The sequence below is a fragment of the Blennius ocellaris genome (assembly GCF_963422515.1).
Source record: "Blennius ocellaris genome assembly, chromosome: 9".
In the NCBI taxonomy this organism is placed as follows: Eukaryota; Metazoa; Chordata; class Actinopteri; order Blenniiformes; family Blenniidae; genus Blennius; species Blennius ocellaris.
The window spans coordinates 191,261-208,760 of record NC_137658.1 but is presented as its reverse complement, the minus strand read 5'-3'; the positions used below and the strand labels follow the sequence as shown (position 1 = coordinate 208,760).

Here is a 17,500-nt window from a genome sequence, read left to right as displayed (position 1 = left end):
TCAATAAAGTTGATCTGCTCCTCCGCAGTGTCGTATTTCTGTAACATTGATCATTGAACAAGTTTCTTAAACACATCAGTGGATTTAGAAGTTTTAGTTTTACACTCCAGACCGACTCCTTCCATTCAGATGCTTTTTTCCTTTACGGCCGATTGAAACCTGGGTTTTGTAAAAAACCTCAGTTCATTTCAGTTCAGATCTACTTTTTCTCTCTCGGCCAATCTGTTTTGTAATTTGTTCAGTAAAATGTCCAGATGAGCTTTAAACATGTTTTTTAGAAGGTTCTACTCCACTAGATCTTTACATTTCAGTGTTTTTAGTCTAAATAAAGGATCAGTATGGTCTCTGGAACCACTTCCACTAGCGACTCCACTAGCGATTAGAGTCGCTAGTGGACGTGGTTACTTTACTTTACTCACTTTGAGTTGCTGTTCAGTAAATGTGAGGCCAGAAGGAGCTTCAGGAACACTTTGGAAAAATGATATTTACTGAGAAACACTGGGAAACACGAGCGAACCACGGCCATGGTACAAAGTCCTGCTGCACCCTCTAGTGGCCCGACACGCCCACTACATCGTTTTCAGTCTTTCTGCCTTTGACGTGTAAACGAACGTCACTTTTCATAAAAGTTGTTGCGTGAACGTGAAGCGTCGCTGGAATGTTTGTCGTGTAAACGAGGCGAATTACGTCCAAAACTACCAGAATTTCTGGCCGATAAGCCGCCACTTTTTTCACACTTAAACGACGACTCGCCTGGTTTATGGATTTTTAACGAGCCTCATGCCATGATGCGTTCAGGTGCATCGTGTAAATCCCACCTTTCTTTTTTTTCCTGTTTAAATCTGGTGGGCGTGGCTTATTTCCAGGTGCACTCAATAGTCCGGACATTATAAACACAATCAAGACAGTTGCCTTTATCGTCACGTTAAAAACCACATTCTAAGCGCAGTCGGTCCAATGTGCCGCAGTAGAAATGTATAAAAAGAGGCAGAAGGTTTAAAAGAGAAGAAGAAGAAACACACAGTCGCTTATTGGATTTCTTCATCTCAGCTGTTCAATCTGATTTTGGCCTCGAGGTAAAAAAGTTGTTTCTGAGTCGGTTTGCTCTGAAATGTAATGTCTTGCACTGCGCAGGAAACAGGATAATGAGAAAAGTCTCAACTTGTGTTTATGGAAACCGCCTAGAGTGAAAAACGTCAGGAAATATATGAAACAAACAATCCTGATCTAAATCTAAACTTCATAAACGGCTTTCGAAATAGAACTGATGTAATCTGGGACTTTTCATAAACTTGTAACTTTATATTTGAAAAACAAGAACACAGATTATACATGTTAGACTCCGCCTCAATGAAATAGTACTGAAAGGTGAAATATATAAAGGAAATTCAATAAATGAATAAACAAAAAAAAAAGTAGAAAAAACAAAAAATATCTATCTTGTGCACAAATATCTGAACTTGCAATAATAATAAAAGCAGAATCTTAATAAAGAACAATAACAATGATAATTATAACAGGACGTTTAAATCTGACTGCATATTTATGAATTCAGTGCTTTAAATAGTCAAATAAATAAAAAACTATTAATAGTAAGTGACATGTGACACTGATAACAGTAAATGTCAGAGACTCGCTGCATTCGTGTAAAACAGGAACTTCTAACAGTCCAAATGTTTCTAATCCCCAGTTTGAGCAGCAGGAACAGAAACGCTCTCTATTGTGTTTCACAATCATCCGTCCAGCCTCCCATCAGGGAACCTGTCCAGAGCGGAGACACACAAGAACCTCGGAACGCTGCAGGAACGTCCGACTCGGCGTTGAACCCGGCGCCGCCCGGCGCCGCAAATATCCCTCTTATCCCTCCTGTCGCACCTTCAGGAGGCGAGAAATCGACCATCTGAGGCCCGGCTGAGGGTGTGAATGGAGTGTGAGTGTGTGTGTGTGTGAGTGTGTGTGTGTGTGGCATATGTCAGTGTGTGAGGGGGCGACGTGGTGTGTCGCCTCGTCACCGACAGCTTCTACCGAGAACTTATCACGATTTATATTTAGCTATCGAGAATTATAGAGGATTCCAGAAATGATAAATGATAAATCATAGAGAAATAAAATAAAATAAAATAAAATAAAATAAAATATAACTAAATTAAATTAAATTATAGAGAATTCCAGAAATTATAAATTATAAATCATAGAGAAATAAAATAAAATAAAATAAAACACAACTAAATTACATTAAATTAAATTAAATTATAGCGAATTCCAGAAATTATAAATTATAAATCATAGAGAAATAAAATAAAATACAATACAACTAAATAAAATAAAATAAAATAAAATAAAATAAAATAAAATAAAATAAAATAAAATAAAATAAAATAAAATGAAATGAAATGAAATGAAATGAAATGAAATGAAATGAAATGAAATGAAATAAAATGAAATAAAATGAAATGAAATGAAATGAAATGAAATGAAATGAAAAAAAGAAAATCCAGAATTCCACTGCTCTTTCCAACCTGGACGCTTGTTAATGCGTCCAGTGAAATCCAGCAGATGAAGAAACACATCAGGGGAAGAATTCAGGAAGCATTCAGGAAGCATTCAGGAAGCATTCAGGGAGCATTCAGGAAGCATTCAGGAAGCATTCAGGGAGCATTCAGGGAGAATTCAGGAAGCATTCAGGGAGCATTCAGGGAGCATTCAGGGAGCATTCAGGGAGCATTCAGGAAGCATTCAGGAAGCATTCAGGAAGCATTCAGGGAGCATTCAGGAAGCATTCAGGAAGCATTCAGGGAGCATTCAGGGAGAATTCAGGAAGCATTCAGGGAGCATTCAGGGAGCATTCAGGGAGCATTCAGGGAGCATTCAGGAAGCATTCAGGGAGAATTCAGGGAGAATTCAGGGAGCATTCAGGGAGAATTCAGGAAGCATTCAGGGAGCATTGAGGGAGCATTCAGGAAGCATTCAGGGAGCATTCAGGAAGCATTCAGGAAGCATTCAGGGAGCATTCAGGGAGAATTCAGGGAGCATTCAGGGAGCATTCAGGAAGCATTCAGGGAGCATTCAGGGAGCATTCAGGAAGCATTCAGGGAGAATTCAGGGAGCATTCAGGGAGAATTCAGGAAGCATTCAGGGAGCATTGAGGGAGCATTCAGGAAGCATTCAGGGAGAATTCAGGGAGCATTCAGGGAGAATTCAGGGAGCATTCAGGGAGAATTCAGGAAGCATTCAGGGAGAATTCAGGGAGCATTCAGGGAGAATTCAGGGAGCATTCAGGGAGAATTCAGGGAGCATTCAGGGAGAATTCAGGAAGCATTCAGGGAGAATTCAGGAAGCATTCAGGGAGCATTCAGGAAGCATTCAGGAAGCATTCAGGGAGCATTCAGGGAGAATTCAGGGAGCATTCAGGAAGCATTCAGGAAGCATTCAGGGAGAATTCAGGAAGCATTCAGGGAGCATTCAGGGAGCATTCAGGAAGCATTCAGGGAGCATTCAGGAAGCATTCAGGGAGCATTCAGGAAGCATTCAGGAAGCATTCAGGAAAGGAAAGTGGCGAGGAAACATATTTAGCGGAGTGAAGGTGCTGCTGACGTGTAAAGCGGCAGTGTGACGAGTGACGTGTTGAGATCAGTTCCCGCCCACTGATCTGTGGCGCTCGGACGACTGCAGGGAGGAAAACCGCCGGAAACCGTGAAGCCGCAGAATCCAAAACGTCACCAAGACGAACTTCTGCAAAAATTACTTTCTGCTTTTTTTTTTTTTTTTCTTCTCAAAGCGGTTCCCCACAGTGTCGGTCCAAACTGCTGCAGGCTGACAGAACCATGATTCCACCCCCCCCCCCCCACACACACACACACACACACACACACACACACACACACACACACACACACACACACACACACACACACACACACACACACACACACACACACACACACACACACACACACACACACACACACACACACTGCAGGTTCACTGGCCTCTCGCTACATTTATTTTGAGTTTGAGGCTGTTTTGGTTAAAAACGCTGCAGCTGTGAACCATTAAAGTGCAAAAGAGACGACGTGTTTAAAACAAGTCGCTAATCGACAGGTGAAGCTCTGAACGGCTCATAAAGGCAGCAAATATCTGCTTTTTCAAAAAAAAAATAAAAAAAATCACATGAAAAAAGTGAGGGGGGAGAGCAAACCACTCCACCACCCTGCAGCCCCAGAACATGAATACACGTGTTCACAGTCAGTGTGAGGGGACGCTGGTTCGATTCTGAGCTGCCCAGGTGGATCTTTCACAATAAGTCATCATATCACAATAAGTTCAATATCAAAGATGGCGTCAACGTCCTGATATTCATAAATATTATGAAACATTCCTTCGGTCGATTCAGTGGAAAATTACAATTATGTCGCTTGAGTTTTTTTTTGTAAATTTAATTTAATTTAATTTAATTTAATAAAATAAAATAAAATAAAATAAAATAAAGTAAAATAAAATAAAATAAAATAAAATAAAATAAAATAAAATGTAATTTAATAAATTAAAATACAATACAATTTAATAAAATTTTATTTAATTTAATTTAATTTAATTGTATTTGATTGTATTGTATTTTATTCTATTCTATTCTGTTTACAGAATCACAGGAACGAAATAAAACCGCTGTAATTTGACACCAGCCCCACTAAACCCTTGTGAGAAAGTAAACTGATAGAAGGGAAGCTTGTGAGTTCAGTCCCTACAAATAGCATTTAAGTAGAAGAGGAGACGAGATGTGTATTGATTCCAATCAATATCAGGTTACCTGGAATTAATCCTGAATCAGATTACTGGATTACATGAAACCACGTTTGTAACAAAAGACCTGCACCGTGTTGAGGAGGATTGTGAGGATCGTCTGTTCACACAAAGCTTGATCTTCTGTGTTTCTTTAACAAGATGAAAGTAATTCCTGGTCCTATTCCACAACAGTGACTTTCCCTGTCCGTGGCAGGCGAGGCCTCGGCGGCCGGGTAACGGATCGGCCGTGTGATTACGGTAAACAAATCAATCAATGGCGCTGGAGAGCGTGAGCGACGCCTGGAGAGCAGCCTCCTGCCGAGACACAACCGGGACGATTGTCCTGATCCGAGCAGCGCCGGGACGATTGTCCCGAATCGAGGAGCGCTGGGACGATCGTCCCGATCCGAGCGGCGCCGGGACGATTGTCCCGATCCGAGCGGCGCCGGGACGATTTTCCCGATCCCGAGCAGCGCCGGGACGATCGTCCTGATCCGAGGAGCGCCGGGACGATCGTCCTGATCCGAGCAGCGCCGGGCGCCGGGACGATTGTCCTGATCCAAGCAGCGCCGGGACGATTGTCCCGATCCCGAGCAGCGCCGGGACGATTGTCCTGACCCGAGGAGCGCCGGGACGATTGTCCCGATCCGAGCAGCGCCGGGACGATTGTCCCGATCCGACGAGCGCCGGGACGATCGTCCCGATCCGAGGAGCGCCGGGACGATCGTCCCGATCCCGAGCAGCGCCGGGACGATTGTCCCGATCCCGAGCAGCGCTGGGACGATCGTCCCGATCCGAGCAGCGCCGGGACGATTGTCCTGACCCGAGGAGCGCCGGGACGATTGTCCCGATCCGAGCAGCGCCGGGACGATTGTCCCGATCCGACGAGCGCCGGGACGATCGTCCCGATCCGAGGAGCGCCGGGACGATCGTCCCGATCCCGAGCAGCGCCGGGACGATTGTCCCGATCCCGAGCAGCGCCGGGACGATCGTCCCGATCCGAGCAGCGCCGGGACGATTGTCCTGACCCGAGGAGCGCCGGGACGATTGTCCCGATCCGAGCAGCGCCGGGACGATTGTCCTGATCCGACGAGCGCCGGGACGATCGTCCCGATCCGAGGAGCGCCGGGACGATTGTCCTGACCCGAGGAGCGCCGGGACGATTGTCCCGATCCGAGCAGCGCCGGGACGATTGTCCCGATCCGACGAGCGCCGGGACGATCGTCCCGATCCGAGGAGCGCCGGGACGATCGTCCCGATCCCGAGCAGCGCCGGGACGATTGTCCCGATCCCGAGCAGCGCTGGGACGATCGTCCCGATCCGAGCAGCGCCGGGACGATTGTCCTGACCCGAGGAGCGCCGGGACGATTGTCCCGATCCGAGCAGCGCCGGGACGATTGTCCCGATCCGACGAGCGCCGGGACGATCGTCCCGATCCGAGGAGCGCCGGGACGATCGTCCCGATCCCGAGCAGCGCCGGGACGATTGTCCCGATCCCGAGCAGCGCTGGGACGATCGTCCCGATCCGAGCAGCGCCGGGACGATTGTCCTGACCCGAGGAGCGCCGGGACGATTGTCCCGATCCGAGCAGCGCCGGGACGATTGTCCCGATCCGACGAGCGCCGGGACGATCGTCCCGATCCGAGGAGCGCCGGGACGATCGTCCCGATCCCGAGCAGCGCCGGGACGATCGTCCCGATCCCGAGCAGCGCCGGGACGATCGTCCCGATCCGAGCAGCGCCGGGACGATTGTCCTGACCCGAGGAGCGCCGGGACGATTGTCCTGAACCGAGCAGCGCCGGGACGATTGTCCCGATCCCGAGCAGCGCCGGGACGATCGTCCCGATCCGAGCAGCGCCGGGACGATTGTCCTGACCCGAGGAGCGCCGGGACGATTGTCCTGAACCGAGGAGCGCCGGGACGATTGTCGCCTTAAATTTGAGCCCTCACGCTCAAAAACTCACCAAATTTGGCACACCCGTCAAAAGTCACGAAAAATTTAATAAAATCTAAAAAAATCCCCCAGAAGTCCAAAAATGGCTCTCTAGCGCCACCTAGACACTTTTAGCCGCACACATTTTATTTTGACACTCCGACAGGCAGACCATGCCAGGAGGACACTACATATCAGTCTTTTATTTTGACAGTCCCACAGGAAGACCATGCCAGGAGGACACGACACATCAGTCTTTTATTTTGACAGTCCCACAGGAAGACCATGCCAGGACGACACGACACATCAGTCTTTTATTTTGACAGTCCCACAGGAAGACCACGCCAGGAGGACACGACACACAAAACCTTCTTCACTGCTGGTTGACGACTTACAACTAATAAACTAAACTACATGAACTAAACAACTAAAACACAATTACTACCGACACTACAAACCTAACATAACCCCCAATAATTACATTAAAACACCACAAACAGAAACTCCCATAATGCAACAACCACATTGACAACAATAAAACCAGGCAGAGTCTCAAACGTGGTTAAAAGCCAAGGAGTAAAAAAAATAAAAAAGGGTCTTATTCAGATTAAACTGTCGTTGTTCTTATCATCTGAGAATAAATAAAAGATAAAAGATCAAAACACAGATATGTGCTGCCGGGAGCTTTGGGAGGCATTTCCTCAAAACCCCAGCAGTAAAAACAGTAAGACGCAGAAAAGTGAGACGATTTTCCAGTTTTTCCATTTCATTTGATATTTTCAATTAATTATTTCTTTCCTAATATGTAGATTAAAATAATGTCGACCAGGCAAGTCAAACATAAAGCCTGGAGACAAACCGTCCTGCCAGAGGCTGCAGTCCAGACAAACTCTCTTCTTTTCTATTAAATATCAACATTCTGATGACGTTTACTCTGCACCACAACTAGAACAGACTTTAAACCAGGAGCGTCAAACTGGTTCTAGTTGAGGAGCCACATCAACCTGATCTGACCTCTGACCTCTGGAGGACCAACAGGTCAAACATCACATTAAACTGCAGATCTGGACAAATGTCAAAGTCTTTCCTTCTTTTGATTCTTTTGTAACTGCAAGAATTTACCAGTCTATTCTGAAATATACATATTAAAGGAAATTGGATATTATTATATTTGCAAAAAAAACTAAAAACCCTCAGTCACCTTATCTGGTATTGTATTTTTATTCCGGATTAAAACAATTTGTCATCATCTGGGAAATTGTTTTGAGTTTACGTGTCTAAAGTATCATTTCACATACGTTGGACTCGTTGTTTTATTGTGAAAGGCGTTGCGTCATGTGACCTCCACAGATGCATTAATGTCGATGGTCAAATTCTGACCAAGGGCGGTTTTGAATGTCATTTTTGCCGATCTGGTGTTTTTAGATCAGCCTCTGTCACTTTTCATTTTTATACTTAAAAAAAAAAAAACATTTAAATCCCATGGTGGCCGGATTAGATGGTCTGGCGGCCGGTTCTGGCCCCCGGGCCTCATGTTGGACCCCCCTGGTTTAACCTTTAAAGTGAAAGAACACTGTGGCTCTACTTTATCGCGGCTCCGGAGCTCAGATGTGTCTGACGCCCAGTTTCTACAATCAAACAGCAGAAAGTTCAGGGATTTAAAATCCTCTTCAACAAGCCGCTCTATTTTTACGACGCTATCATCTTCAATTTCTCTGTAATAAGATTTAATTCTTGACTGGATGTGAGGAGTTTTTACGAGGTAATGTCACTCTGAGGGGACTTCTGCTCCGTGAACTTTTTTTTCTTCTTTTTTTTTTTATCTACTTCAGGATTTCTGTGAAAAACTTCCCTGGATTTACTGCGGCGAGCGGCGCCGCCCGCTTCCAGGTCCATTAATTTGAGAAAGGCGACGGCACTACATTTCCTTCTGAAGCCGTCGAGAGTGGGAGTGAGACGGAGACGTTGGCGATTCATCACCAGGTGCTGGAGGACGTATAGATCCACGTTCACGTCGGAAAGCTAAACTGAGAAACTCCTCGCTGCTGCTGCTGTTGCCACGCCGACGACGTCCCAGAGGTTTACACTGGGTCAGTTTCCGTCTACAACCCTGCCGTAAAAACACTCAGAGTTTCACCTCAGGACAGAGGCTGTGTGGTTTTTAATTTATGTCCGACGGGGGAACAAAAGGCAATCTCATTTATGTTTCTGTTTTATTGTGAGTTCCTCTGACGACACGTTTGACAGTTAAAATAAATCACTACAGTTTCTAGACTCCCGGCATTTACATGCCGATTCAGAAATCTTAGCGCAGAACAATCAGAAAAGCCTCTTAGATTATTATCCTTGAAGTGGAAGTATGAATGTGGCTGAACACTTGAGGTGATATCACACAAAGGGAAGCTCATCTGACGACCGTCATGGATACTGAACATGGTGCTTGAGTTCCAAACACTTTGAGTTTAGACCAATAAATTAACGCACAATGAGCTTTAGGAGAGAAAAGGTTGTGTAGTTTATGATTGCGTCTGCAGAGGAGGTTTGAATCAGCTAGTAATAGTAATACTAATAATAGTAGTAATAGTAGTAATAATAATAATAGTAATAATAATAATAGTAATAATAATAGAAATAATAATAATAATAATAGTAGTAGTAATAATAATAGAAATAATAATAGTAGTAGTAGTAATAATAATAATAATAATAGTAGTAGTAGTAATAATAATTATAATAGTAATAATAATAATAATAGTAATAATAGTAATAATAATAGTAATAATAATAATAATAATAATAGTAATAATAGTAGTAATAATAATAATAATAATAGTGATAATAATAGTAATAATAATAGTAATAATAATAGTAATAATAATAATAATAATAATAATAATAATAATACCTACAGAACACCTACTTGGTGGTCTGTCCAATAGAATGCCAGCGTTCTCCCGTCGTTAATGTTTATAGTGTTATTGTTCTTGGTGTGCATGAGCGTGTGGTTTCGTTACAAATCAACCGACAGCGTCAACTAGTGGCGATGATTGATCGTCATCTCAGGCCCGAGCCATCAGAGTCTGGGACGTTAACGACAAACCGTTTCCGAATAAATATCCAAAAACATGTGAACGAAAGACCCACACATGAGTGGATGGGAGAGGCTCCTCATGGAGGAGATCAAAGGAGATCAAAGGAGACCGGCTTGTGTTTCTCACCTGCAGTGCGAGCAGCTTCTCACTGGGCTTGATGTGTCTCTGGATCTCACAGGCCACCGGCTGGATCACTTTGATCCCGTCCTCGTAGAACACGTAGAACATGTTCCCGATGCCGAGGCCTGCGGGCGAGGAGCGACCGGCGCGGTTACAAACCGGGGAGAATCGGCTCGTTGGACGGCGGGAAAATAAAGCCGCCGACATTGTGATCTACTTTCTGAGCATCAAATCACTTAATCCTTCTCATCACAGTTCAGCGACCCCATTACAGGGATTCAATTAACCGGGTTTAATGAATGTTGTGGAGGAGCGGCGGCGGTGTGGACGTACCTTCTTCACGCCACAAGATGTTTGCCACTGTGAGGGAGAGAGAGAGAGAGAGAGAGGGAGAGAGAGGGGGAAGCACAGGTGAAAATGAATGCAGGAATCAATAGAGTCCCTTTGTGGAAACTCGGAGCCAAACACTAACTCCTGTTGAGGCCAAGATGGAAGCAGAAGCCATGAAAGTTTTATGGACGCCGTCTCTCTGACACCCGGCTCTCCGGCTCTCCGGCTCTCCGGATCGATGGAGCCTCTCTGCTTGGGAATAATTTGATACCAAACAGCGGAAAACAGAGTGCAGTCGACAACCGGCACGCTAAAACCACTTCATGGTGGAATAAGGAGGAAAAGTGTAAACGTCAGATCATCACCCATCCCCCCCCCCCCCCCCCCCCTCCCCCTCCTTTCTCCTTTCAGGCCCAGATGATCATCACAAGTCATTAGGAAGGATTAATGTGTTCCTTCTTGGGCGCCACAGCCGGTTCTGGCTCCTACAACAGGTAATTTCTCATTAAATCCACTTAGAGGTGAGTAACGACGTGAGAATGTGGGACGAGAGCCACGGAAGTGCTTCTTAACACGCAACCTGAAACGTCGCGGGAGCAGCCGGAGGACGCCGTCGGAGCCGTGATGTCGTTACTCTCCATGCTAATATGACCCCCATACCCCCCCCCCACCCCGCTTGAACATTTCCACCCTCGCTCACCAGCTCTCTGACAAGTGCAAACACACTACAGAGAGCCTCCAGGCCACCAGGGGGCAGAGCTGAGTTCCAACACCAGACAACAAGGAGTGAATGAATGAGAAAGTTGTTGTTGGCGGCAAATATAGAAACACTAGATCAGTGTTGTTCAACCTCTGGTGTTTCCTCCAGATCGTCAGCTGAGCCGGGGGAAATTATCACATTTCACATTATTTTCTAAAAAACACTCACTCTCACAGAGTAATCCTGTATAAATACTCTCCACCACTAGAGGGCAGCACAGAACTTTGCCGGTGAAATGTAAAGTGACAGACGTCAGTGTGGTTCATCTCCACCTCCTGCTACCATCTTGTATCAAAGTACTGTGTCAGTGACAGTGATGGAGAAGTTTTTGAAAACCAGGATCTCAGCTCTTCATCCATCAGGTCCAGGTTTCACACTGACGGAGGCACTATTAAAAAAAGTCCTTGCTTTCTGGATTTACTGGATTCCTGTTGATCAAACTTTGATGAGAAAGACTTTATATTGTTAATAGAGGCTGCAGAGTTTCACATTTTAACATTTTCAGGTGGAGGTGTGACTCCAGATGTTTTTGTTCTAGAAGCTTGTTGACACAACGTGCCTCCAGCGCCGCCATCTTGGAGAGGTCCCCCGCTGGAGGTAAACATAAAGATCCACTAGAACATCTGTAGCTTTAAAATGAGGTATTATTTGTTTTGCTACATGAACTAGCGAGCTACCAGTGTTTTAGTGGATCTTCCAGCCTGGGATCTTTATGTTTTGTTTTGGTTTTTTTAGTTTTAAAACTCCCCTTCACATATCCTAAGTGCTGTCTTGAGAAATATGATGTAACCTGTCTGTGTTGATGCTAAATGTCCCTGAGGTGGATTTCCCCCCCCCCCCCCCAATTAAAATAAAGTCTGTAATCTGCCTTTCTCTCCCTCCTCCTCACCTCATGTTGTCCTTCTTTCCCCCAAACTTCCTGTGCAATTTCATTGTACCTTCCAATGACAATGAAGACGATTCTGATGTTTGGCGCTGGCGGCAGACCTCCCCAAGATGGCGGCGCTGGAGCCACGTCACGTTGTCTTGAAGTGCGTTTGCCCTCGTGGGCCACCGTACTCTCTCCTCTCACACTTTTTTAACGGTGACCTTGTCTTTATTGTCCGGCCGTCTCTCGCTCTCCTCCCCTCTTCCCTCGCTCCGGCTTCCAATTTTCAACGCGTTTCTTTTTTTCTCCCCCTTTTCTACAAACCAATCTCCAGCCCAGTTCACGTCCGATTCTAATCTCGCCTCCGTTGCGACGCTCGGCCGGCCGGAGGACGAGAAGAGAGAGGGAGGAGAGAGGGAGGAGAGAGGGAGGAGAGACGGAGGCCGGTCGTCAGCCTCAATCTCTCAGAAGTGCTTCGTCAGCGATTCCTGGCGCGGCGTCCGGCTCATTAACGGCGACACAACAAGAGGAGCTCGGCCTCTGGAATGAGGAAGGAAAGGAAACAATAGCATTGATTTGACTTGTCGTCCCCACAAAAAAAAGAAAAGAAAAGAAAAAGGAGAAGAGGCGGCGAGACGCTCCGGTCTTGTCCAATAGCCCACAGTAGTGATGCGATTCATCACGGGGCAGAAGGACTGGAGGCTGCGCCGCGCATGCAAGGAGTCCATACATCAACGTCATCGTCCGTACAACAAAACAAGCCGGCTGCCAGCGCCGCCGCCACGTCGCTCTTTCTGGACGTAATGACTCCGTTTCCCACCGGGCCGCCGCTCGCCAGCCGGTCCGGGCGCCGCGCTTCCTTCCCCTCAGCGAGGTTACAGGAATTCAATTTGTTTACAAGAGCCGGCCGCCACGCCAGTAGTGTTCAGCGTGGCGGCAGCGTGGCGCGGCAGCGGCGTGGCGCGGCGCAGGTCTGCTCATCCATAATACGAGGCTAAATAATCAGGTCGCAGTGGAAACAAATGCTGAGTCGAACTCAGGACGACGTTTACAGTCGTTTGTAATCGTTTGTAATCGTTTACAGTCGTTTGTAATCATTTGTAATCGTTTACAGTCGTTTATAGTCGTTTACAGTCGTTTATAGTCGTTTATAGTCGTTTATAGTCGTTTACAGTCGTTTACAGTCGTTTATAGTCGTTTATAGTCATTTATAGTCGTTTATAGTCGTTTGCAGTCGTTTATAGTCGTTTGCAGTCGTTTGCAGTCATTTATAGTCGTTTATAGTCGTTTATAGTCGTTTGCAGTCGTTTATAGTCGTTTGCAGTCATTTGCAGTCGTTTATAGTCGTTTATAGTCGTTTATAGTCGTTTATAGTCGTTTACAGTCGTTTACAGTCGTTTATAGTCGTTTATAGTCATTTATAGTCGTTTATAGTCGTTTGCAGTCGTTTATAGTCGTTTGCAGTCGTTTGCAGTCATTTATAGTCGTTTATAGTCGTTTATAGTCGTTTGCAGTCGTTTATAGTCGTTTGCAGTCATTTGCAGTCGTTTATAGTCGTTTATAGTCGTTTGCAGTCGTTTATAGTCGTTTGCAGTCATTTGCAGTCGTTTATAGTCGTTTATAGTCGTTTGCAGTCATTTGCAGTCGTTTATAGTCGTTTATAGTCGTTTGCAGTCGTTTATAGTCGTTTACAGTCGTTTATAGTCGTTTATAGTCGTTTGCAGTCATTTGCAGTCGTTTATAGTCGTTTATAGTCGTTTGCAGTCATTTGCAGTCGTTTATAGTCGTTTATAGTCGTTTGCAGTCGTTTACAGTCGTTTACAGTCGTTTATAGTCGTTTATAGTCGTTTGCAGTCATTTATAGTCGTTTGCAGTCGTTTGCAGTCATTTGCAGTCGTTTATAGTCGTTTATAGTCGTTTGCAGTCGTTTATAGTCGTTTGCAGTCATTTGCAGTCGTTTATAGTCGTTTATAGTCGTTTGCAGTCATTTGCAGTCGTTTATAGTCGTTTATAGTCGTTTGCAGTCGTTTATAGTCGTTTACAGTCGTTTATAGTCGTTTATAGTCGTTTGCAGTCATTTGCAGTCGTTTATAGTCGTTTATAGTCGTTTGCAGTCATTTGCAGTCGTTTATAGTCGTTTATAGTCGTTTGCAGTCGTTTATAGTCGTTTGCAGTCGTTTGCAGTCATTTATAGTCGTTTATAGTCGTTTATAGTCGTTTGCAGTCGTTTATAGTCGTTTGCAGTCATTTGCAGTCGTTTATAGTCGTTTATAGTCGTTTGCAGTCGTTTATAGTCGTTTACAGTCGTTTATAGTCGTTTATAGTCGTTTGCAGTCATTTGCAGTCGTTTATAGTCGTTTATAGTCGTTTGCAGTCATTTGCAGTCGTTTATAGTCGTTTATAGTCGTTTGCAGTCGTTTACAGTCGTTTACAGTCGTTTATAGTCGTTTATAGTCGTTTGCAGTCATTTATAGTCGTTTGCAGTCGTTTATAGTCGTTTGCAGTCGTTTGTAATAGTTTGCAGTCGTTTGCAATCGTTTGCAGTCATTTGCAGTCGTTTATAGTCGTTTATAGTCGTTTACAGTCGTTTACAGTCGTTTATAGTCGTTTATAGTCGTTTGTAATCGTTTATAGTCGTTTGCAGTCATTTATAGTCGTTTGCAGTCGTTTATAGTCGTTTGCAGTCGTTTGCAATCGTTTACAGTCATTTATAGTCGTTTACAGTTGTTTGTAATAGTTTGCAGTCGTTTGCAGTCGTTTATAGTCGTTTGCAATCGTTTGCAATCGTTTGCAGTCGTTTGCAATCGTTTGCAGTCATTTGCAGTCGTTTACAGTCGTTTGCAGTTGTTTATAGTTGTTTGCAGTCGTTTACAATCGTTTGCAGTCGTTTGCAGTCGTTTGCAGTTGTTTATAGTTGTTTGCAGTCGTTTACAATCGTTTGCAGTCGTTTATAGTCGTTTACAGTCGTTTATAGTCATTTGCAGTTGTTTGCGGTCGTAAAATAAAACTACCAATATCAACAGCGATAATCCTAATTTTCACATGCAGTGGGACCGTTATTATGGTGACCGTCAAAATAAAACCACCAAGCTGGACTGTTATTATGGTGACCGTCAAAATAAAACTACCAAGTTGGATTGTTATTACGGTGACCGTCAAAATAAAAACACCAAGTTGGACTGTTATTATGGTGACTGTCAAAATAAAACCACCAAGATGTATTGTTATTACGGTGACTGTCAAAATAAAAGTACCAGGCTGGACTGTTATTATGGTGACTGTCAAAATAAAACCACCAAGATGTATTGTTATTACGGTGACTGTCAAAATAAAAGTACCAGGCTGGACTGTTATTATGGTGACTGTCAAAATAAAACCACCAAGATGTATTGTTATTACGGTGACTGTCAAAATAAAAGTGCCAGGCTGGACTGTTATTATGGTGACTGTCAAAATAAAACCACCAAGATGTATTGTTATTACGGTGACTGTCAAAATAAAAGTACCAGGCTGGACTGTTATTATGGTGACTGTCAAAATAAAACCACCAAGATGTATTGTTATTATGGTGACTGTCAAAATAAAAGTACCAGGCTGGACTGTTATTATGGTGACTGTCAAAATAAAAGTACCAGGCTGGACTGTTATTATGGTGACTGTCAAAATAAAAGTGCCAGGCTGGACTGTTATTATGGTGACTGTCAAAATAAAACCACCAAGATGTATTGTTATTACGGTGACTGTCAAAATAAAAGTGCCAGGCTGGACTGTTATTATGGTGACTGTCAAAATAAAACCACCAAGATGTATTGTTATTACGGTGACTGTCAAAATAAAAGTACCAGGCTGGACTGTTATTATGGTGACTGTCAAAATAAAACCACCAAGATGTATTGTTATTATGGTGACTGTCAAAATAAAAGTACCAGGCTGGACTGTTATTATGGTGACTGTCAAAATAAAAGTACCAGGCTGGACTGTTATTATGGTGACTGTCAAAATAAAAGTACCAGGCTGGACTGTTATTATGGCGACTCCTTTGGTTCTCCTGGTGTCTCATCCTGATACAACCTTTTCTTATTTTATTTTTCTAACCCTTCTCCTCTACGACTCTTCTTCCTGCACCTCCAACGTCTTTTCAATTTTCTCCACATTGATTTTTCCATAAAGCCGGTGTGGAACAGCTTCACCCGCTACGTTTTTTTTTTGTAATCACAATCAGGCTTTTGTTAAGAGTCGCTGTTTTTCCAATCTGCTGTGAGCGCCGGGGTTTTCCAGAAGGAATAATGGGATAGTTTGTGGAAATAAACAACCGACATCAACAGCGATAATCCTAATTTTCACATGCAGTGTACTGTGTATATGTAGGATACATTTTAATAATCACTATTTGACAATGACGATACAGCTTTCTTATATAAATCTTTATATAAACACAAGAGGCAGATGTGAGTGGACGTGCCGGCCGGACGCATTAGAGCCATTTGGAGAAAATTAACCGTCAAACAGTAAATCTGTGGTTCGTCTCTTTAGGAAGAAACGTTGAAAAGAATTCATCCTTGGAGGAAAATCCCTGAGATTTGAAAAAAATGAAATAAAGTCATCATAAAAATACCAGAACAAAAAAGCCAAACATTGAAACTCTCCTCAAGTGTTTGTGCTTCATCACACACACACACACACACACACACACACACACACACACACACACACACACACACACACACACACACACACACACACACACACACACACACACACACACACACAGGTTTGTGTCTTTGTATCGCTGAATAATAGAATAATAATCATTTAACTGAGACACGAAGGAAGATTTATGATTAACGACACGAATAACAGATTTCCTCCGTCGTTCGCGCTGCCTGAAGTCTCACAGGAAGTGACCAACAGGAAGTGACCATCAGGAAGTGACCATCAGGAAGTGACCATCAGGAATTGGCCAGGAGGAAGTGATCAGCAGGAAGTGACCATCAGGAAGTGGCCATCAGGAAGTGACCAACAGGAAGTGACCATCAGGAAGTGACCAGGAGGAAGTGACCATCAGGAAGTGGCCATCAGGAAGTGACCATCAGGAAGTGACCAACAGGAAGTGACCATCAGGAAGTGACCATCAGGAAGTGGCCATCAGGAATTGACCAACAGGAAGTGACCATCAGGAAGTGACCAGGAGGAAGTGATCAGCAGGAAGTGACCATCAGGAAGTGGCCATCAGGAAGTGACCAACAGGAAGTGACCATCAGGAAGTGACCAGGAGGAAGTGACCATCAGGAAGTGGCCATCAGGAAGTGACCATCAGGAAGTGACCAACAGGAAGTGACCATCAGGAAGTGGCCATCAGGAAGTGGCCAGGAGGAAGTGATCAGCAGGAAGTGACCAACAGGAAGTAGCCAGCACGAAGTGACCATCAGGAAGTGACCAGGAGGAAGTGACCATCAGGAAGTGATCAGCAGGAAATGACCAGGAGGAAGTGACCAACGGGAAGTGACCAGGAGGAAGTGGCCAACAGGAAGTGACCAGGAGGAAGTGGCCAACAGGAAGTGACCATCAGGAGTGACCAGCAGGAAGTGACCATCAGGAGGTGACCAACAGGAAGT

At 44.4% G+C, this 17,500-nt stretch overlaps 1 protein-coding gene across 1 annotated transcript in view; it reads right to left on the bottom strand.

Moving 5' to 3' along the window:
• Window positions 1–17,500, bottom strand: part of fstl5 (follistatin-like 5) — a gene marked incomplete at both ends in the record, with an annotated part of 142,166 nt that overhangs the window by 25,181 nt on the left and 99,485 nt on the right. The window contains 2 exon segments of the mRNA XM_080502377.1: window positions 9,934–10,052; window positions 10,261–10,287. Coding sequence (XP_080358503.1) covers window positions 9,934–10,052; window positions 10,261–10,287 — 146 coding nt within the window.